At 34.1% G+C, this 23,458-nt stretch overlaps 1 protein-coding gene across 4 annotated transcripts in view; it reads left to right on the forward strand.

Moving 5' to 3' along the window:
* CPS1 (carbamoyl-phosphate synthase 1) overlaps positions 1-23,458 on the forward strand; it is a 155,751-nt gene that overhangs the window by 32,817 nt on the left and 99,476 nt on the right. For 3 of the 4 annotated variants that reach the window (XM_008999418.6, XM_054257904.2, XM_035305601.3), the window contains exons 2-6: positions 438-581; positions 16,478-16,587; positions 19,523-19,667; positions 20,577-20,666; positions 23,228-23,284. In XM_008999418.6, the coding sequence (XP_008997666.4) occupies positions 456-581; positions 16,478-16,587; positions 19,523-19,667; positions 20,577-20,666; positions 23,228-23,284 (528 nt within the window). In that variant the 5' untranslated portion in view covers positions 438-455. Of the gene's footprint in view, positions 1-316; positions 582-16,477; positions 16,588-19,522; positions 19,668-20,576; positions 20,667-23,227; positions 23,285-23,458 lie in introns of those variants that run through there. The other variant, XM_078328425.1, reaches the window with a different exon arrangement.

Raw genomic sequence — 23,458 nt, forward strand, 5'->3', positions numbered from 1 at the left:
TAGGTATCACATGTGACACAAGCAAAAGCCTGTGATCCTCAGTAACTTGGAAAGTTGCTACACTTTAAGATAAGTGATGTTCCTAAGGTTGTTCACGATGTCCAGTCATTCCATTCAGCTGCATAAGCAATTCCTCTGATGGATAGCTGGTTTTCTACAAACCTGGCAATATTTTAGCAGGAGAAGGTAGTATTTGGTGTGTTGCAATTTGTGTTACATGCCCATGGAACATCTCTGGACATTACCTCAGGAGGAGGGGTTCAGAGAAGGAGGAGCTGTGGCTGAAGACATTTAATGGCAGAATGAATGGAAATTCAAAGATCGCTGAGCAGTCAGCCTTAAACACTGACTGCACCCCCTCCCAGATTTCTTTTACATTAATTAAAAAGTCTTATCACAAAATCTCATAAAATATATGTAATTTCATTTACTTTTAGTCACAAATCATCTTCAAAATGACGAGGATTTTGACAGCTTGCAAAGTGGTGAGGACACTGAAGACTGGTTTTGGCCTTACCAATGTGACTGCACCCCAAAAATGGAAATTTTCAAGACCTGGCATCAGGCTTCTTTCTGTCAAGGTAATACCCATATTTCTTGTTTCTGGTAAAATAGTATGGGGTGTAGTTTAGCACTGAAGCCAATGTGTTCCTTACAAAGCAAATACAATTTTGAATGTAGCTCTGAAGCGCTGATTTATTAATATTTGCTTTACTATGGAACCTACCAATTTAGCAAATGCTAATTTTTATCTTCTGTGAGTAAAATGACAGTAATTTTTACCCAACATAAAGAATCATGACAATTCCTGTGAACATGTAAAATGTAAGTACACTGCTTGGGAAAGAAACATCTTTTCATCCATAGATAGCGTTCTATGCCTAGATGCTGTTGTTTATAGTTTGGATTTTCAAAATGGAGCTGCTCATGTGTGTGTGAGGTGCATTATGGTATTCAGTGCGTTAAGCTCTGTTCTGTAAACAGGGCTTGCTAAAAAGTTGTCTTTTGAAATATCATTTTAAACATATTTAAAATATAATTAGAAAATATGTAGTTTTGATATTTGCAGGTCATCATGTAGACACTGCTTTAGCTTTTTCCTTTTCCTTCTGGCTGTTTTTTGGACAGGCCAAATTTATTATTTTCATTTTGCAGAGTAATACATAGAGGCCGATAGTAGCTGATAATTCTGCCCTTTCACAGGTATCTATAACTGAGAGGGCATGCCCAAGAAAGACACATTAATTACCCTTCTTCCTACTCCAGCATTGAATTATGAAATTCATGTAGGAACCTCTGCTCCTTCCTACAACTTTATGAAGACTTTCATTATCAGAGAAGCCTGAAATTACTCCATAGGAACGTTGCCAATGAAAATAATATTTAGTTATATAAGTTTAAGAAATCATATTAGCTTTAGATATATTGCTTCTTTAGTAGTAAAAGCTATAAAATTTGAAAAAGAAAAACAAAACAAAACTTCTGTCTGTTGATGTCAAAATAGGATCTCATAGCTTAGAGTGTTCTGCGTATACTCTGCTTGCTCACTGAGTTGACTAAGCTTCTGTTGCTTCAGTTGCTCAAGTCAGGATTCAGTGGGGTTTTGTCCTGACACCTGCAAGGCCAAGCAATACTCATAGATTCTTGTGGCCTCCAGGGATAGGAATGGAAAAGGAATGAGCGTAAAAAGTAAGGAAGAGATATGGAGACACAAGGGGAGGGGAGAAGGGTAAGGGATGGGAGGGAGAATGAGAGAGAAACGAACTCAAGCTCCCAGAAGAAAGGAGAGAATACATATAGTAACCTTAGTACTGTAACAACTTGAGTCTTTAACATTGAGAAGATTCTAACAGGAGTATAGGATATTACCATTTTAAATTAAAAAAACTGGAAAAGAAAATGTCTTTTACATAGTCACATATTCAAATATATCTGAATTTACTCTTTTTAGATGGAGATCATGTTTTAAAGATAGTTAAAATCATTAGGATATAGTTACATAACAGCCAGTGAAGGGGACTGAGAACAGTCACTAAAGATTAGTGCATTATGTCTAGTTATAGACATTTTCTTGAATTTAGTTTAATTATAGCAAAAAAGTGGGAAAGGAGAATACTCTCTACTATCATCAAAGACATAGCAACTAGAATTTATTGTTAGTAATACCTCAAGAGGACTCATGTATGCTCTCAGAGAAAATCAGTAGTAATGAAAGTTTTATCACCTATGATTATATGTGCCACCTAATATATCAAAGTTGGGTGATTTGAAATATCTTCTCACTCTGTGAGACAGTAGATACGTAGGTAAGGATAGGTGCATCTTCATCAGTTACCAGATACAGCAAAATTGAGTGAGTATTTACTTAAAATGGCATAGATATGATTGAAATTAGAAGCCAGTTCTCCAAGATCACCATGAGTGCTTCATACAATCACCACCATGATCACAACCACAACAAAATGGTCTAATTATGTGGATGGATTACTGTGAAAGCAGTTCTAGCTCATGGTGACAGATCTGTTTCAAGGGTCTGTCACAATGCACAGCTAAGAATGACAAATTTGTAGGAGGACTAAGCCATCATTTCTTGGTGTAAAAGCCATTACTCACACTCAATCATTACTGGCCAGAGTTTTGGAGGAATGCCAAGCACAAAAAATAGAAGCTCTGGAACTTCACAACAGTGAATTAAAATTCCATAGAGCAGCACAAGGGGACTTGTGTTATTACTCACTTATTTTGAAATAGTCCTCTACCTACTTTTCTTCCTCCCTTCACTTTAAAAACTCAACTGTCTTAGAAAAATATATCAGAATTTACTATTTTTAGATGTACTATTTTTAGATCATATTTTAAAGATAGTTAAAATCATTAGGATGTAGTTACATAACAGCCAGTGAAGGGCACCGAGAAGAGTCACTTTAAAGGTTAGTAGCACTATGTCTAGTTATAGATGGTAAATGGATTGTGAAAGACACCCTGTGGTCACATTTATAATCATTGCCCTGTAAATTGGGTTGCTTTTTCAACGTATTTAGAGGCTGCTTTTCCTCTCTCTTTGATGACAGAGAGGGTGGTTTTGGCAACAGCAATGACGCACTTATAATTTTATGTGGCCCTTCTCTGGGTATTTGTCTGTGGCTAATATTTATAGAGTGCCTTGCCAATCGACACAGTTATATTTTACTTACAGGAAAGAGGAAAGAATTTCAAGGTGCTCTATATTTTAAAGAAAGTTGATATCAAAGGTTTAAATGATCAACAAATATAAAGTACTAAAGTTTTAGAGACTATTATCTTTTTCCATTAGTATTGAAAATCTTCAGTGCTCATTATTACATTCAGCAGGTTGTAACAGTAAGTGAGAAATACCCTGGATGGGGCACAAAAAATCTGGATTCTAACCCCTGCTAAGCATTTCCTAATGCTCTGATCTTGGTCAAGTCACATATTCTCTGAACCTAAGTTTTGTCATCTTTATAGTGGAAATGATGACTGATTTACTCAAAGGATTATATGATTGTTACACATGAACAATTCTTAAAAATCTTTAAAGTTTTAAATTTAAACCATTAAACACTTTAAAGCAAAAACTAGGCATTTTTTTAAATTCCATTCTATACATTATAGTAGAAGGACTTAGAGGGTTAGATCAAAGAGTCCTTATGTTTTCTATGGACTGCAAGTTGTTGCAATGACAAGATATTTGACAAAGAATTCTCAAATATTTATAATAATGATTCTTTCACCTTTACATTAATATTAAATATCTCTAAGAAGATATTTTTTATAATAAATCAGACTCAAAGAAAACGAGGCAAAAAATCTTTTTTTCAGCATGGCAAACTTAATTCCAAAAGGCAGAATAGACACCATAATAACCTATTTCATTCATTCATTCATTTATTCTTTAATAAACATACAAACTCTACCATGGGAGTATACAGGAAGAATGAAAAATAGAAATAAGTGGATAATAAGAGGATATTCTCTGATTTCAAGAAACTTGCAGACTTAAGAATTCTGAGTTCACAAGTTCTGGAAAGTCACCAAGACTAAATAGTTTTATTTTTACTTGCAAATGAATTTGGAAATCAAGGGTATTAAATTGTAAAGGTTAAGTTCCCTATGAATAGAAAAGTGTTCAGCAAGTGCCGCTTCTAACATTAATCTACTCATTTTTGAACAATGCTGACCTGTGTTATAATTAAGCTGGGAACCTAGCAATCCAAGTGTTGTCTCTGATACTTCAGATATGAATGAGCCCTGGGAGTCATTATTTCTTTTGAAAGGCATTCATTTTGTAAGATTTTATATTCTGATTTTGATATAGAAGTATCTGTTTAGTTCCGTCTTGAGGAGCTATTGTCATTTGATTAGAAATTGGCAACTATAAAAACTCCTACAATTAGAATCATTTACTTATATTGTAATAGCTTTAAAGACATCCAAAGGAAATAAAATTCATTATTATATTGGAGCCTCTGTACATACTAGACGTAGGAGTGGGGATAGGGTTATCACACACTTTTAAGAATAACTATTTTATTAGACTTTTACTGTATATAGACACATTTTAGGACTGGATTTCATCCATGCAATCTACATTTTTGAAATAGTAATTGTGTTCCAGTCCCAAATGAGCTGTTGCAGAATTCATTTGCCTGATGGACAACTTTACATATTTTTGGCTTGCAATATTTCTCCAATTGGGAGATGGCCTTTCTTTTGAACATTTTTATTTTATCCATTTTTATATCCTCAATTTTCTAAAATATATACTCATTTATTTTTTTACCAACAATGCATTGACATTATGAGCTTCTTGACATAAAACCCTTGAAAAAAACTATAGGTCAAACATCCGAGACTAGGTGAAGTGAGTGAGGTACCTGGGATGCAAAATTTAAGAAGGCTGTCACTGTTCATGTCATTATGTACCTCTACGTGTTAGATCCTAAGCACATCAATCAATATACTCCAGTCCCAGCTCTGGGTCAGAAGCTAAGCATTCTGGCTGTAGAACTGCATAAGGGACTAGCACTAATCTTGACCTGTGCTTTCCTCTCCTTTATTCCAGTTTGCTCATGGTTAGCCATACTTTCTGGTGATCTAGAGGCGACATTAGGTCTTACGCTATGGAAATGGAGATGATTCCTCTGCCTTTACATCTCTATTAGATTTTCTTCATATTTCCAACTTGTTCCAAAGATTGAGGGGTGCTATAGAAAATTTTCAATCTCTCTCATCCAATGGTCATGCTAGCATTCACTTCAAGGCTTCAGGAGGGGTTCGCTATGCTACGCTGACTGCCATTGATGTGACTTGTACTTCTTAGGGCATTTGCAATGATGGAGGCCCGAAGAAGACTTCTTGGGCCAAGGTCAAAGTGGGTCTTAGGCTCCTCAGCCCTGGTGATCTTTAGCTTCCATTTGATTTTCTTCATGTGATCTAAATGAGTTTAACTTATAAAAATATGTTTCTTTTTTATTTTCTTTAACTTGTTAAATGCTGTACATTGATCTTTTAAATTTCATAGGGAGGTAATTGACTAATATGAAGTTCTCATAATTGAATCAATAGGTTGCTACATTATTATAGAATTTTCTTAAGTTTCTTCAATAATGCAGAATAAAATATAAGGCCATTTTAATTTGTCACCATACAGTAAAAATTAGCTTATGATATGTATGTTCCTCCAGGTTTCTGAACAACTTGCCACATAGCAGATGCTCAGTAAGGGCATATTAATAAGCCTACACTTTATGAACATACTTTGTAAGAAAATTTTTATAAATGCTGTATTTTATTTATAATGAGAAACCTCATTAGAATAAAAATAACTCATGAATCTGAATCTTCTGTTTATAAATGTTCAGAACATGAAAGTACTCAAGTAAATTAACCTTGTGATATTGTCCCCCTAACACTGGCTTATGTTTAACCAAAGGCCAATGACTTAATATTAACTTAGAATGTTGTAAGACTATTAACTCAGAATGTGGTAAGGCCTAATTGATTACTGCTGTTAAGTACTTCCAAATTTTGAAGTGTTAGGCCTTGAACTGCAGAGAAGTCTCATTAAATATTTTAAAGACAAATTGTGCTGTAATTCTAAATTTCAAATATCCATATATTAATAGTGTAACTCTAAGAATAAAAAATAAGATTTCATTTACTAGATTTTAACTTTTTACCATATTATCTACACAATGATTATCTGAAATAAATTCTGGCTTTAGGCTTTCTACTTTCCAACACTTAGTTCAGATTTACTTATTAAGAGGATGAGTACCAAGGTGAATTAATAGCTAAGAAACATCAAGTAAGGCAGAAATCAAGTATGTTACATAGCTTTAGGCCTTGGTGAAAATGAAAAAAAAAACCATGTGGGGCCTCTACTTTGTCTGAGGTACAAGTAATTTACATAAATAAATGATTCAACAGTAATACAGCAATCCCAGAGTAAATTATTTTCATTTTTACTACTGGCCTAAGGGGATTGTTGACTCTTTTTTTCCAAACCTTTTATGGAATCTCTTGCTGAATTAGCTTAAGGCTTTACATCCAGAACATTTTAGTGGTGGAGTCTCATATCCAGGAGAAGAAGCATTTCTGTTCTTCCCATTTCACGGATATGTAAGTGCTGCTGTTAAAACAAGGACACATGGTTGTCTATTTTTGTATGTAAAACAAAATACACATTAGCAAATCTGGTTAGAATTTTAATTAGGCTTCAAACAACAGATGGATGTTTTTAATTTGAAGTTTTGTTATTGTTCTTATATATCTGATGCCATGGTTGTTGCTTAACCTGGCTTCAGAATGTTCTAAGTCATTTCTTCTGTTACTTTATTTCTTACTCAAGAGCCCAGTTACATACTGAACATTATCGCAATACCACACAAATTTGTTTTTTTCTTTCCTTTTCTTTTTTTGTCGCATTTTGAGACTAGGTTGTTTAAATCAATGAATAAGTAAGGATTATCACTTTATATGGCTGTCAGCAATTCTATAAATAGAACACTTTAGGGCAATGCTGTTTATAGTTAACATATTTCTTCCATTTCAACCAAAATATTGTCATGTGTTTGTAACAAAACATGCTGTTTTCAGTTTCAATATGTTTCTTCCTTATATAGTCCTGTAAGCTCTACATATACAAAAGCCTAATGCAATTTTAGGCTGCAAGAAAAGTCTCATTTTGACTTGTTTTCATTTTGATATAAAAGATCCAAAGAAAACTGGTTCAAAGTAAAGGATCGATATCCTTAAAATTAGTTCAGAAAGCTGACGGGTTGTGAAACAATACCTGAATGATGGGTAGGTGATTTTTAATAACATAATACTGAATGCAAAGGAAAACCTAACAGTAATGGTAAATACTAGGCTGCTTCAAAAACTTTTATAGATTAAATTACAAATTATGTTTGAATTTTGACTGTTACTTCCTAAGACTAAGCCCTCTAAATCAGTGTAGCATAGCACCAGGGATACATTTTCAAACCTTTTTCAAAAGGAATGTAGCTGTGTGGACTCTCATTAATAGCTGTTGCATTATTCTTATTCTGGAAAATACTTTGAAACATCTAACCTTTTAAACTGAATCTCAAACTGAGAGGATCAAAATGCAAAACTATATTCATTTATTTGTGGTCCTATAAAGTTAATCAATCATCTTACTAAGAAATGAAAATAGACCCATAAACATAGGCTTACAATGAATTTTAATTGTGAGAAAAATTTAAAAGCCCTAAAGAGATGAGACGTTTAAAGAAATGTGAGATCATCTTGCAGTATTCTATTTTGTAACATCATTAGAAAAGTGAAATATTGAATGACAATGGTGAAACAGTAATACCAACATCCATAGCAGATAAACCAACAAATAGCCATTGAGAGTTAATTGGAATTTCTACTTATATGTAACCCCCTTCACAAAAATGTATTTTCATTAAAATTTACTTATAACTTGTGAAAGAATTCTTAGACTTTACAAATATTAAGAATGACAACGTTAGTTTAGAATGTTCATTTTAAAAGTAATATAAGAATGGGTGGCTGGGTGTGATGGCTCATGCCTGTAATCCCAGCACTTTGGGAGGCCAAGGTGGGTGGATCACTTGAGGTCAGGAGTTCAAGACCAGCCTGGTTAACATGGTGAAACCCCATCTCTCCTAAAAATTCAAAATGAGCTGGGCGTGGTGGTGACTGCCTGTAATCCCAGCTACTTGGGAGGCTGAACCAGGAGAATTGCTTGAACTTGGGAGACAGAGGTTGCAGTGAGATGAGATAGTGCAACTGCACTCTAGCCTGGGCGAGAGTGAGATTCCATCTAAAATAAATAAATAAATACATAAATATATATATAATAAAAGTAATATAAGAATTGAGATCATATAGATATTTCTGTTATTTCAGTTTAATTTAGAAAAGGGGGTACTAAATAAAATTATAGATTATGAGAATAAACATGAAGCAATTACAGGTACATAGGAAAATTCAGTTTTAGTCCTAAATATTGTGTGTGAAAAAATCTATAGTCTTAGGAATCTTCCTCCAATAAATTGACAAACCAAAGAAATATTTAGTATTATTAGGCCATAGAGACTAGTAATTTAATCTTTAATCTTTAAATTCATATTAAGTAACAAGAGAATATAATTTTTCACTATTTATTTTATACCTGATTGGCTCCTGGATTCACAATATCTGTAGGCTTCAGACTAATAAATGCCAAACTGTTAGTGGAAACTGGCCTTTAGGGCTTTTTCTTGATATCTATATTTTCTACAATCCTTGGCCTATTTCTTCAGGGTATGTTTTTACATGTTTTATGAATATAATTACATGGGTGGTAGGAGAAGAAAACCTACAAACATAATTTCAAAGAGGTGGAAATAATGTTATTAATTGCAGACACAGTTTGAACATTGGTTCAAAGTCAATCATGAGATTTTTTAGAAAGTACGGAAAAATCTCTTTATGAATTTTATTTTAGGCAGTTGCATGCTAAACTTGTGCTTAGTTGTCCAAATAAAGTGAATGTTCACATGTGGGCTCCACTCTTGAACATCAGTCAACTTGGAGGTAACATTAACTTTGGCTTAAAGACTTTGACTGATCATTTGGCTTAGGTGCCTAGCATGAGTTAGGTTCTCTATAAACAAATGCTTAGATGATGTTTGGGGAGCATGCTATCTATTAGGGATCAATCTTTATGAAGCTTCATGAAGTAGAACTGGGCATAGAACTGAACTGCAATGTAATTTTGATAAAGCTTTGGAGAACTGGACAGGAAGCTGTTGTCCCCAGACTTCTCTGGACTGGGCCTGAGGCTTTCTATCTGGGACTGACTCAGTCACTGGCCATGGGGTATTCCAGGAATGTCATGGGACAATGTAGCCCTCTGCAGCTGAGATAAACTCTGAAAAATTTGAAGCAGGAGATGGTTTGCTGACCTCACTCCTTACAGTAGGGCAGCAAGTCACTCCATTATTAATATTAAAATTATCTATGCTACCTAGAAATTGAATCCTCCATCACTGGGGAAAAAATGGGGGAACTGAGTGGTAGATCTCTTTATTCATCACTGCACCTAGGGTTCTAACAATCTTCAAAGCTTGAGAACTCAAGCTTTTTTTTTTTTTTTTTTTTTTTTTTTTTTTTTTTAAATTGTTCTCAAAACCTGCTGGTTCTCTTCATATTATGGGATGTAATAAATGACTTGACATTTCCCTCTGACAATTTACAGATTTATAGACAGGTAGTTCTTTGTTGACCTGGGCCTGTTGTGGCTTATCCATGGCAATTTTGAATTAAAGCTCTTATAAATAAACTTAAATGGAGTTCATACTTAAATTAATTTTATCCTCACTTAAGAAATTGGAAAGTAGAAATAAAAGTAAGCTTAGAAAAAGAAAAAGAGGTTATAAGTCAAACTGATTGGGTTCAGAAACTGCTGCTCCTCAATTGCTAGTGGAATGATCTTTACTTCTCTGAGGCTCAGTTAGCTCAAGTGTAAAATGGAGATTTCAATATCACCTACATTATTTTTTTCTTTGGTGGAGAAAACCCACTAATGGCTTTAAAGATAGTGCTAGTACATTCATGTTAGCTATTATTAAGAATGTCACAGGGGGTTGATCAGAATAGAGTTCTCAGTGACACAGCATGCTCCCAAATCCTACTTTTCCAACATTGCGTCATAATTTTACTTGAAGTAAGATACCTTTCTTAAAACACTATAGATTTTTCAAATCCAAATTCTCAATTTATTTGTACAACTGCATATACACTTTAATAAACATAGATAAGTATATATGCAACCCAGTTTCTGTTTTAATAGCTTATAATTAAAGTAATAGCAAAAGGTAGAAATAGGATAATGACAGGTCAGTCTACTTCTACCAGGCATGCTTAAGAAACATTAACACGTTACCTTATTCAAATACGAGTATTACAGTTTTTTAAGGGGTTACTTTAACATTGGAACTCACACTAGAGAAAGTTTAAAGTATACATTATCTTTAGTTACTATTTCCAAAATTATACCAACACTTATTAAATATCAAAGATGTACCAGGATTATATATACATCTCAACAACAAAAACAATAATATAGTAGCCTCAGTTTTTTTAATAGAGGGAGAAAATTGGCTAATTATTAGTTATAACATAATTGGGGATTTGGTATAGAAATGTAATATTATAAGCATGAGACCACATCACTGAATTAAAACAAACAAATTTACTGCTGACATACAGTAAAATTTGGCAAGCATTTTAGATAAAAAGTAAAGGAAGAAAAAGAGAATGCTTGGGTTATATATATTGAATGCAGCTTTATGCTTTTCCCTAGTGATGGAAGATTCGATTTCTACGTAACATAGATAATTATTAGTATTAATTACAGAAGCAATTTATGAGGAAACCTAAAGAATGACATTTAGAAATTACCTTTTAGGGTCTTCTTCTGAAGACATTACTTATATGACACCTGACTGGTATGTGAAAGCCTAAGGGTACTTTTTGGGCAGTATTGCCAGCCTTAACTCATTCATCACTTTCATCTTTTGCCTTTTAGCATGAACTATACCTATGTGAAATATTTGTCTTTGCATTCAAGAGGAGAAGATGAAAATTAAAAAATAGCCAAAGTCAGTGAGCATCAAAGAATAATTCTGAAAACATCATAATGTCAGCATTGTAGCATGCTAATATCACATAATGAACTACAGTTCTATGCATTCACGAGCTGCATAGTGAGAATATTACTCTATGGACAACAGTGGGCTACTTCAGTGGGGATACAACATTGAATTAGGCATTGTGCTTTCTAAATGTAACACTGAGAAGTTAGAATCTAGTATGGCAGATGAATACCTTTAGCAATTAAAAGGCAATACACAACAGTATACATCAAGGGAAGTCAGTGGAAGCACGAGAATATCAGTGATTAGTTCTGACTTAGTACATACCATAGGTACTGGGAAGAATTACCAGGATGTAAAAAGGCAACAAGAAAGACATTCATGCACAAAAAATTGACATAGAAAGGTGGGGAATCTATGGAATTCCATATATAGACAGCAGGACAGATGAGAGGACTTTTCATACAAATTGAGGAATCTGGGGATTAGTGTTATCCAATTAATGTGTAAGAAAGCCTTAACTACACTGCATAGGATGGGTAGAAGTAGGGAGGGACTGGAGGCAGGCAGAACAATTGGGAGACAATAGTAGGCGATGATGGAATTTTTGTCTTGGGTGGTCACACGATTTCATGTAGTGTGAAGTTAATTCTAAAAGCAAATAGGTGACTATTTATTTGTTATAGCCATTATTATTAGATACTATGTGATGAGGTAGAATTGTTTTTAATCGGAATATTATTTGAGTAACTAGCCTGTAGGACCAGATGTGATTTGAAAGTTGTAACCCCAAGATATACTAGGAAAATTTGCCAAAGGGAGAGAGATTGAGACTCCAAGAAACTTAATATTCCAGGTTTTAAAATATTCGTAAGAGTAACCACTTCTGGAAAATGTTGCATTAGAGATCTACACTTTAGTTAACAGTTCCACTGAAAATAAGACAAGTAAATTAAGAATTTGAAATGTGATTAAGATTAAAAATTATATGCAGTGTAAGATAAGAAAGTAAGTGTTTAATAATTTCAGTATTAAAAGAAATAAGAGGATGGGTGTGGAGTAAGAGAGCATATGCTTGCATTTTTTTTCTATTTTAACTTTTCCTCTCTTATCAAATTCATTATTTAATCATTTAGCAATATTCTGCTAAATGTAATTTATCTGATTAAAGTAATTTCACTAAAGTGTGAACGAAGCTTTGTTACTTGTCTGCTCTGTGCTAGGCACTGAGTTAGGCTGGAGGCACACCAGTGAATGAAGCAGACCTGATCGTCTGCCCACATAAAGTTCATTTCCTAACGTGATGAAATAGAAAATAAATAAATCACTAGATAGTATGTAAAAAGGTGATGAGTGAAATGAAGAAAGAGCAGACCAAGGAGAAAGAGGGCTGGGATCACATTGAAATTTTAAATGATGGCATGAAGGCAGACCTCTCCGAGAAAATAACATCTAAGCAAAGATGAAGAAATCTTTAAATTTTGGATTTTAAAGTCAAAATTTGACAAGTTTTCTTTATTGAAATTTTTATTTTTTATTGCTTAAAACATCAGTGGAAAAGAAAAGGCAAATTACTTTGTTAAAGCTTAATCTCTCAAGGGAAAAGTGTTTATCTTTGTATTTCCATATATTTCAGTGATGCCTCAGTGACATTCTTATTGAAGTTTTCTCTATTTTATAATCCATGCCCTTATACTAAATGAGGAGTCTGGGGACATTCATGCATTTATCTACAGAGCCTAGCAAGGTGTTTGACACCTGGTTAGGAGTTCAGTGTCTAAGACTTGAATGTCTAAATGGTCTTATTGGCATATACACTTTTATTAAACACATAGGGATCATGTCATAATAGGGTCCTTTATTTTATGGAACTCACATTTATATAATTCTTTGGTTACTTTTCCTGACATTCCACAAGAGTACACACTTCTTTTCACTAAGGTTTCTTTTATATTTTCCCCTATCAAAGTATGAAGTGCTCTAGCAGTAAGCACTTAAATTGTAATTTAACGTTGTAATGTAATTCCTAGCCTGTGGACCTCTGCCAACTAGGACTGAGGCTACTAAAATATCTTATGATGGTAACAAGGTGATCTCTTTTATTCTACTCGGAATGAAATAGCATTTGGGGAACTGTTAGTTAGAAGAAAGGATTCCAAATAATAGCTTTTTGTTCAGAGTTCGTCCATCAATTCACAGATAAGTCAATTGGCATTCATCATTTTAAATTCATCAGAGGCCAGTATAGTTAAGAGGAATATAAAGAGTACTTTAGGCAATAAACAAATATCTTGTAACAATATATTGTGCAGTTGGAAAGAGGATTGGAAGATCTATAAAAACTGCCAAAAGAACCAAAAATATAATTAAAGCAGCAAGACATTGAACACAATCTCAAGGACTATTTCAGGCAATAGCAAACTCTTCAAATATAGAGATGGAAAACAAAATAGAAAACTAGTTTCATGAAGGGAGCAAGAAAAATATGAAACAGAATTGTAGGAATAGGCTCACAAATGTTAGTTTGCTTATGTTAATTTTTACCTTTCTTTAAAATTATTAGATAGTGTCTAAACCATATATGAGATAATTGGAAGTTCTCAGAGGATAAGAGAATAGAGCAAAGCAAAATAAAAATATAAACAAAGGTAATATTTTAAGCAAGCGTGGCTCAGAGTAGCATAGATAAACTGATATATAGAAAATAATTGAAATTTACAGTTTACACCCAAATTTAGCCAACTAAATACAGTTGTTTTAGTCACATATTATCTAATTTTTTCTTTTTCCTTTCATTTGGTAAAAGATGTAAGTTTCAAATGATTTCCTCAAGAACAAAAAACAATATTTCCAGTAGAAAATATTTTTCAATGGCAAATTTTCATTTCTTAGACCAAAGGTTTCACCTAATAAAACACATCAGAGTTACTGGGGACTTTTCCTAATAAACACACTTGTATTCAGACCCATTAGCAGAGATTTGAATAGCTTATATTAACCTTCAAAAATACACTATCACTCTTACTTCCTGAAATCTTAAACTTCTGTCTTGAATTGTAATTAGACAAAAATTGGCAAATTAGAACAAAATTTAGAATCAGAAAAGCATGTTATGAGATGTAACATGCAAAGTTGGTTTTCTGGATACAGAAGCAGAATTCAGACTTGTGTGTTAAGACCATCTCTTCCACAGAAGTCTGATTATCATTCATAATAAATAAATAAATTTATTAATTAATGAAGACAAACTCCAACTATTTAAAGTGTCAAATTTGAGATTTCAAATACTTGGCAAAAGGAGATGGATAAAACTAATTCAAAGAAAATTTGATAAGCCAAATAAGGGACAAAATTCTTTTGGTTAGTCTTGCCCAGGAACACATGAATATGCTCACTCGCACATATACAAACACACATAAAATGTGCACGACAGCACACTGTTCAATCTTTCTCAAAAATACAAACTTGAAATTCATATACGGTACCTCTGATTTAAAAAAAAAACTAATAAAATTACCTGTTGAGAGGAATATCTTAAACATATCCTATCAATTTTAATGGAAAACACTAACATAGTTTTGCTTGTAAATGTAAGTTAACATGTATGCACACTCACATATAAACAAGATGTAGGAACATAGTATGTTGGTTTAAAGGTAATAAGACCTTACTTTACGTTGAAGAATACAACTATTCTAATGATGGGTGTTTTGGATCTAAAAGAGGCATCTTATGTTTACAGGGAGAATTGTTATAGAAAAATAACAGGCTTTCTTCATTTTAACATTTGAAAAGTTGAGTGCATGTTACAAAGCAAGAGGAGCACAGAAACAAAGATTTAGAAATCATTTATGGAGCTCCTGCTGCCTACTAAAGTTTGCGTGTGTGTGTGTGTGTGTGTATGTGTGTGTATGTGTGTGTATGTGTGTGTGTGTATGTGTGTGTATGTGTATGCATATGTGTAATGGGAGTAGAGGTGGGGTGGCAAGATTCAAAAGGATTAGGCACTTTGGCCTCAGTCCTAAAACTGTAAGGGAAGTAAAATAAAGAATTAGTATGTTTTTGTCTCTAATGACTACACTCAAACCTTGCAGAAAGAATAGCACAATGATCTTCCTCACTTCAAGAAATTCAAGTCAAACTTCTTTCATCTGTATCCCTATCCATCCCCCCAACTCTTGATTACTTTGAAGCTAGTCTCAGATATCACACTATTTTATCCTTGACTATTACAGTATATATCTTTTAAAAGGCAATGACTTACAAATATAACTACAATTCTAAGAGGATCAATCTTAAAAAATTATACTTAATATAATAAAATATCAATTTATTATTGAAATTTCCTCAATTATTGCAGATATGTTTTTCCTTATAGTTTAATTTTTTAAAACTATGTTCTAATTGGTTTGTCCCATAGAGTTTCTTAGAGAGTCTATATTTTGCCTCCCAAAGTGTAGTTGAAAACATTTCTCTCTCCTCTGAATTTTATGGAAATTGAGAGTTAGATTTAAATGGTTTCAGCAAAGGACTTTAGAGTATTTATAAGGAGTGTCTTCTTCTTATGTTTCTCCAATTATCCCTCTTCTTAGCTAAGAATTTGGTAGATGCTGGCTCAAGGATTAGTATGGCAAAGTCATCTAATTCTGAATGTCATAGTATAGAGAAGGAATTAGACATGGATATAACTAACTCTAATGAAATGCAAAATACAATATACTTCCAGAATGTTCTACAGTGCTTGCTTTTGTGTTAGTATTAAGAGAGTGATAAAGTTTGAGTTTCCTCATGAACATAATTCTGGCATGGAGAGGGCAACCCTTGGGACAATTCCATCAAACACAAAAGCTCTGGCAAACACAATTTGATCTATAATCTTGACAATTCCTTCTAAATTTCAGTGATGATGAGCTATACAGTGCAATTCACAATGCTTTTGCAAACTCGTGAACTTTCCTTAAAGCTATTCTTGAGCAAAGCTAGGGAATGTTAAAGAGGAAAAGATAGACACATAACATATCAGCTAAATTGAAGTATTTCTGGCTTGTCAACAACTCTACAAGTAAACTTAGGATAGGCAATGTATCTGCATGCTTCAGTTCCTCTTTCAAGAAAACAAAACAAAACACCTGCCAGTTACAAGAGCCATATATTTGAAGAAAAGTGACAAGCAATAGGAAAGCAACTGCAAATATGTGCAGCACAGTTTCATTAAATATTCTGTGCCTTTATATAATATATTTGTGTATCTTACCTTTGGAATATTTTTGTGTGTTTTTGTATTGCGAATTCTGCTAAGATTCATGTAACTGTGTTTTCAGGCACAGACAGCACACATTGTCCTGGAAGATGGAACTAAGATGAAAGGTTACTCCTTTGGGCATCCATCCTCTGTTGCTGGTGAAGTGGTTTTTAATACTGGCCTGGGAGGGTGAGTAATGTTTTTCCAAGCCTTTATTCTTCTTCTATGTGGAGAAATAACTGGATAATCTTACTCAAGGTGGTAGGTTGAAATCACTGCATCATAATAAGACTACATTGGTCCTGAAGTTGCATTGTGCCTTGTACATAGCCTTCTGAAGCCATCTTTGAAAGAAAGTTAAACATGAACTTCCTACTACTATAAATGAAAGACAACATGGGCATGCTGTTAGTCCCCTGGATAAAAAGAAAAAAATTAATTCTAGAAACTTAGATTGTGAGGACACAGGTTATGTGAGATTACCAAGTCGTTTCTGTAAAAGAAGGTATGGATCCGATTAAGGTGAAAATTGGAGCAAGGAAAAGAATAGATAGTACATTCTAGTGCCATTTCATTAAGAAATAATTAATTTTGTACATCTGATATGAAATACTATAAGGAGATAAGAAAATCTTTGGGTATTTTATATAATTTTGCACTCTAGTAAGAAAGGTGAAATAACAGATACATTTATTATCTTAAAATAATCAGTGAGAGAACAGTTGTGTAGATCTAATATTTTCAGTAATTATCCACTGTGACCCACCTTAGGATTTGATATCTGCTAACATGTACAGCAATGAAAATGAGAGTTGCTACAGAAATTAAGTGGCTGGTCTTACCTAGTTAATAAATGTTTGTTCACCTGGGAATCAAGAGGCTGAAATTCTAGTCTCAATTCTAAGGCTAACTAATTACATAATATTGGGAACATCATTTAAGCTTTCTGAGTTCTAGTTTCTTCATATAAAAAGTGAGGGGGCTGAATTAGATACTAATTTACAGTTGGGTGTTTAAATAATTATGTGTCTTGAAAACGTAACTAGATTGCTTGAAGGGGTTTCCAATACAGATTCAATCCAACTAGTATTCTGTGAAACATTTGATAAATTCTTTAGAGAAATTCAAGTTAGCCTCATAAAGACAAGGGGGCATTAGGTTCACTGATACTGAAGATACTAATTGACCAAACTTGCATTATATTATGAACTTATATTCTTCCTTAAACTCTTGCCTCCCTGTGTGAAATGACGAATATTCGATGGGTTTTTAAATAGTTCCACTGGTGAGAACATTAAATTACCGTGTATGAAAACTGTTTGTGAAGTTTTGCTTCACCAAGCAATTATTTAAGCTTTTCGACAGCACTAATTACTAGCTGTGTTAATATACCTGCCAACAAACAACTGTTTAATATAGATCAGAATGATGGAGGGCACTAGAGTTTTCTTCTCTGTGATAGATTACAGGTAATAAATCTTGTCACATCACAAAAGTCAAACAGGAGCTGATGGATTAATTTGCTCTCAACACTGTAGTTCTCTAGGACAAAGTGTATTTATTCATTTACTGAAGAGTATTGTAAGCATATGTTTAACGGAAATGGCCAGTTCTTTTAAGAAAGAAGAAAGAGAAGTAAAATCAAATTAATTAGAGGTTTTTTTGATGAAGAAAAATACATTAATTTATAAGATTAGTCCACAGGCCCTACTTTCCATTGAGAAACGCTGCTTTCATTCATTATGTGCCTCACTCAGGAAGGTGGTTGATAATCAAAGGGGTTATTTTGTTTTTCATCTTCAACCAATGCATTTATATTGTGGACAAGCCTTGGTTTAAAAATTATCACTTCCTGACAGAAAAGAGACATCTGAGAAATTAGCTGATGGAAGCTGCAGATAAATATCACAGCCCTTGAGTCACGTTAGGGGTTCCGGAGCAGAAAGACTAAGTATTCTGTTGACAAAGTTAGTTCTGGTAGGCATTAGTCTGGATGGTGTTGAAGAATTTATGTTGATTACTGCCTAGATTGAACTTTATTGGTTTCAAAGTCGTTGATTCTGTCCCCCGAGCACCTAAATTCACTTTCAGTCATAATCCACAAAAAAGATTGGCTTAACTCATTTTGCAGAAAGTGAACATGGAAAAGAGCAGAAAAAAAATCTCTCAATTGCAATATATTCCAGAGCATGGAAAAAAGTGTAGAGAGCTCCTGGTATTTATGAAAATAATCTTTTCCTTTTTCTTAAGAATAAGAAACATGTGTGTGTGCATATATACACACACATATGATATGTATATGCACACACATACAATATATTTGTATTTTCCCCCTCACCCTAACTTTAAAATATAGCCCTCCTGCATTCCTTCCTAATTCCATATCAGTACTTTAAAATAACTAACTAGTTGGCATCTTTTAACTTAGAAGTCAGAAATGCCTCAAGTCATGTCTGTGAGATTAATTTTTTTCTAAGCAGATAATAATTCCCAAACGTATATGCTTCTTCCTAAAATTAAAATATTTTAAAATCCACTTTACTGACTTATTTTTTCATATAAATTATCTCACTTATTTTAAATATTCATTGAATTTTAATGATATATATACTCATGCAACAATCACTAACACAATTGGGATAATCTTTAGTATCCTAAAAAATATGAAAAAAACTTTTCAATTTTTTGATGGTTTCTATCTTAGTGAAATTGGCAGCCCTCAACAGTAAATATCAGTTTGGGCTCAATGATATTTGGTAGGCTAGGAAATCTTGAGAGTATCTGCAAACTTCAAATAGAGCAGCGATATTTTAAAAATTAAGATGCTAGAAAGGGATTTTTAAAGTAATTAAAAAATTTAAAGAAATTGAGGAAATAAAACCTATATGAATACCTTAATATTCATGAGTTGGGATTTTCTTTGTATCAATCATATCATGGCATCAATTTTTGTATTCGGTCATAAAATTTCCTAGGTTTGCTAAAATCTAGAGACATTCTTGTTGGATTTTAATCTCAAATTCTTCTCACTTTCAAGGGTTAAATAATTCACAGCATATATGCAGATTATAGCTTTGTAGTTACATACATTATTTGTTGATAATTTTTTGGCATGTTTACCCAGGTACCCAGAAGCTATTACTGACCCTGCCTACAAGGGACAGATTCTCACAATGGTCAACCCCATTGTTGGGAACGGTGGAGCTCCTGATACTACTGCTCTGGATGAACTGGGACTTAGCAAATATTTGGAGTCTGATGGAATCAAGGTAGTACCAGTCATGGCCATTTAAAAAGTCTCAATTTCAGGGAGTATAGTTAACTTATTTTTAAGAATTAGGATGGCCAAAGTTTCTTCCTTAATATGGTAGCACAAATCATTAAGCTCATGTATTCAATCTATTCCTAGGTATATGAGAATAATCTTTAACTTGACAGTATTTTGAGTTTCATTTCTCAGGGCACTTTGAATTTTAATGCTGGATGAAACTTGGCTTAACGTGAAAAAAATGTTGTCATATGTTCAAATAACAACTATGCTATAAAAGAATTGGGGAAAATCACCTTTTAAAAGGAGTTTGGTAACCAATTTGGCATCAATTATTTGCTTTTTAACCTTAGCCTCTAGGGGATGATTTAAAGATAGATTTTATATCAGTCTAAAAGTGAACATATTAAGATTTCCTAATGAAGGTAACTTTGGAAACTATCCTAGGAATATATATCATATAAACAATTCAAAAATTTTATTCCAAACTTGATACTATTTATTCACCATTCCATTTTTGAATGACTTTAACTGATCATTTAACTTAGTTTTTACTATTTCTCACAATTTTCCATCAATTTTTCGTCTCATTTAAATGTAAATTCAAAATGATTTTGCTCATCATGTGCATTAAACCAGTAATTATTAATTAAATTCTTGGTATATGCCATGCACGTCAAGAAGGGGGACCTAGTCTAGTCTCAGGATTTGTCAAGGCCGCTAAGCCTGCTCCCTCCCATGATAATTAAGGCAACAACTACGTATTTTAAAAGAAGGGTGTTGATTTTTTTCCCTCCTCTTATTTTCAAAATGTCAGTGGATATCATAAAACTGTCAAAATGCAAACTGACTCACAGAGTTGGATAATATTTTGTGATAACCTCTTTAAAATGACTGCCTGTCTTTCTAGGTTGCAGGTTTGCTGGTGCTGGATTATAGTAAAGACTACAACCACTGGCTGGCTACCAAGAGTTTAGGGCAATGGCTACAGGAAGAAAAGGTGAGAAATGGAATAGGGAATCCATCATCACCTAAGGAAGATTGAGAAGGTACCTGTAGATTCAGAAGTGCCAAGCAGGCAGAGGAAGATAATGTGGTTTGGGTTAATTGCATTTTAAAGAGGGATTCCTTCTTTCTCTTTTTTTTTTTAAATTTTTAATTTAATTTTTTTTTTTTTTTTTTTTTGAGACGGAGTTTCACTCTTGTTACCCAGGCTGGAGTGCAATGGCGTGATCTCGGCTCACCGCAACCTCCACCTCTTGGGTTCATACAATTCTCCTGCCTCAGCCTCCTCAGTAGCTGGGATTACGGGTACACGCCACCATGCCCAGCTAATTTTTCATATTTTTAGTAGAGACGGGGTTTCACCATGTTGACCAGGATGGTCTTGATCTCTTGATTTCGTGATCCACCCGCCTCGGCCTTCCAAAGTGCTGGGATTACTGGCGTGAGCCACCGCGCCCGGCCCGGATTCCTTCTCTTATTTAGAGGCTGAAATGTCTGGATTCCTCCTTAAATGCTGATGACCACATATTTTCAGTTTCTCCACTAGGTGGCACTCACACACGCTTGGTAGCTTTTCACATTTGGGAAAGGGGGGTAGAGAAAATTTTAGAATTTTCTTTTCTCTTTAGTAATTGAGTCTTTTACTCTCCTTCACCCCTTTATTTAGAATGCAGTTGTGGAACTTACTTCATGGGTTTTGGTACCAGCTCTAGCGTTAACTGGTTGTGTAACTCTGTGCAGGTCACATATTCATTTTTTGCAATACTTTGCTTATCTTTAATAATTATGAGTATAAGCAGATTACCATCAAGTGCCTTTGGGCTTCAACATTATAACCTGTAATTATATATAATTTCATTTAAGTATTAATAATATAAGAAAAGGGTTATAAAGCTTTATCTTACACTTTTAGTTTAAATGTTAATATTAATTTCTTTTCTTTTCTTCTTGTTTTTTGAGACAGACTTTCATTCTTGTTGCCCAGGCCGGAGTGCAATGGTGTCATCTCGGCTCACTGCAACCTCCACCTGCCGGGCTCAAGTTATTCTGCTTCAGCCTCTTGGTTAGCTGGGACTGCAGGTGCCCGCCACCACACTCGGCTAATTTTTTATGTTTTTAGTACAGATGGGGTTTCACCATGTTGGCCAGGCTGATCTCGAGCTCCTGACCTCAGGTGATCCACCTGCCTTAGCCTCCCAAAGTGCTGGGATTACAAGTGTGAGCCACCATGTCGGGCCTTAAATATTAATTTCAATCAAGTAGGAGCATATGCCTTGTTTATATGTTAGAAGTACTTAAGATAATGGATGTGCTTCACTTAGCTTCATCTCCAGTGTTGCCGTAGCTGCTTTTTGTTCAACTGCTGGGCCTGTAATTGACAGAATTTTATTCGGAGAAAGTGCTGCCTCTCCAATGACTGTCTATCTGTGGGGCTAAAAATCGCTTCTTTCTGACAAATAAAAATAATCTTTATCCTGGGTCTTTAGATCTCATTCTTTCTAAATGTTAAAAGGGAGAAGAAGGCATCCATATCATGTCCTGAGCCATCGTCATTTTCTTCTCAACCATTATCTGAATTTATCTTCATTATTGAGGCAGCTAATTTCTGCAATCGTCATTTAGGAGACACTTCTCTCCCCCCACCTTCCCCCGCCACTACCCTCCCCCCACTACCCCCAAGGTTTCCTTTTCCCTTTTGTTATTTAGGGCGTTTATTCTCACATATTCTCTATGTCAGAACTAAGAGTTTTAGTGTAAGCCTAACCAATGGCTTGTAAGTTTGGTTTTTAAATGTGCTTTGCATCTTCTTCCGTGATCACAGACATGTAGAGTAGAAAAGAATCTAAGATAATAACCAGTTCACCTCCTTCAACTTACAGGTGAGAACAACTACATTGCTTAAACATTTCTAAGATAATTAGTGGGATTAAAAAAAACTAAAATATGTTTTTGGGTTTTTTTAACTTCTTTAAAAAAATTTTTGTTTTAATAAAAAGCCTCCAGTGGGATAGAACCTGTTTTCTTGATTCCTAACTCATTACTCTTTTATTTTACCACATGTCTCTATCCAACCTAGTTAAAAAAAACTTAAAACAAATGGTGGTCTTGCCTAACGGACTATTAGGACGGTCATGTTTTAGTACAACATGACTACTCAACATGGCCCTTCAGAAAAATGTGTTGAGTGCTTACTCTGTGCCAGGAACATTTGGTTCAAAATAAAATTGCATATTATTGCTTATGAAGTTCACTAACGTGATTTAACTTATTTAACATCCTGGGTTAAAAGCTACCAGAAGTGTAGCAGAAGACTGATGTTCAGAATTTCTCATTTTTTATTCTGAGAAAGGACCTGGGTATTAAGAGTCCTATGCCTAACTGTAGCAACAATTTACCGTGTTCTGACAACACAGTCACCCTGGGTCAGAGAAAAGAAAGAGTGGAGAAATTATTTACTGCTCAAGAAGATAGATGAGGCCAAGTTTGTAACTTGAAAACAATGTGCTGGATTTAATTTCCTCCAATTTCACTGTCGCTACAATTTTTTTCTTATAGGTTCCTGCAATTTATGGAGTGGACACAAGAATGCTGACTAAAATAATTCGGGATAAGGTATAATCATCATCTTTAGCCAAATCTATGTTTCTTCATGTGTGTGTGTGTGTGTGTAGGTGGGTGGGTGTTTCCCTCAGTGCCTAAGGGATCCATTAATATGTAAAGGAGTGAATCTGTCCAGCTTCTGCTATCTGGGTCTCTGTTATTTTGCTTTACTATTTTCACTGAAAT

This window comes from Callithrix jacchus, chromosome 6 (assembly GCF_049354715.1).
Source record: "Callithrix jacchus isolate 240 chromosome 6, calJac240_pri, whole genome shotgun sequence".
Lineage (NCBI taxonomy): Eukaryota > Metazoa > Chordata > Mammalia > Primates > Cebidae > Callithrix > Callithrix jacchus.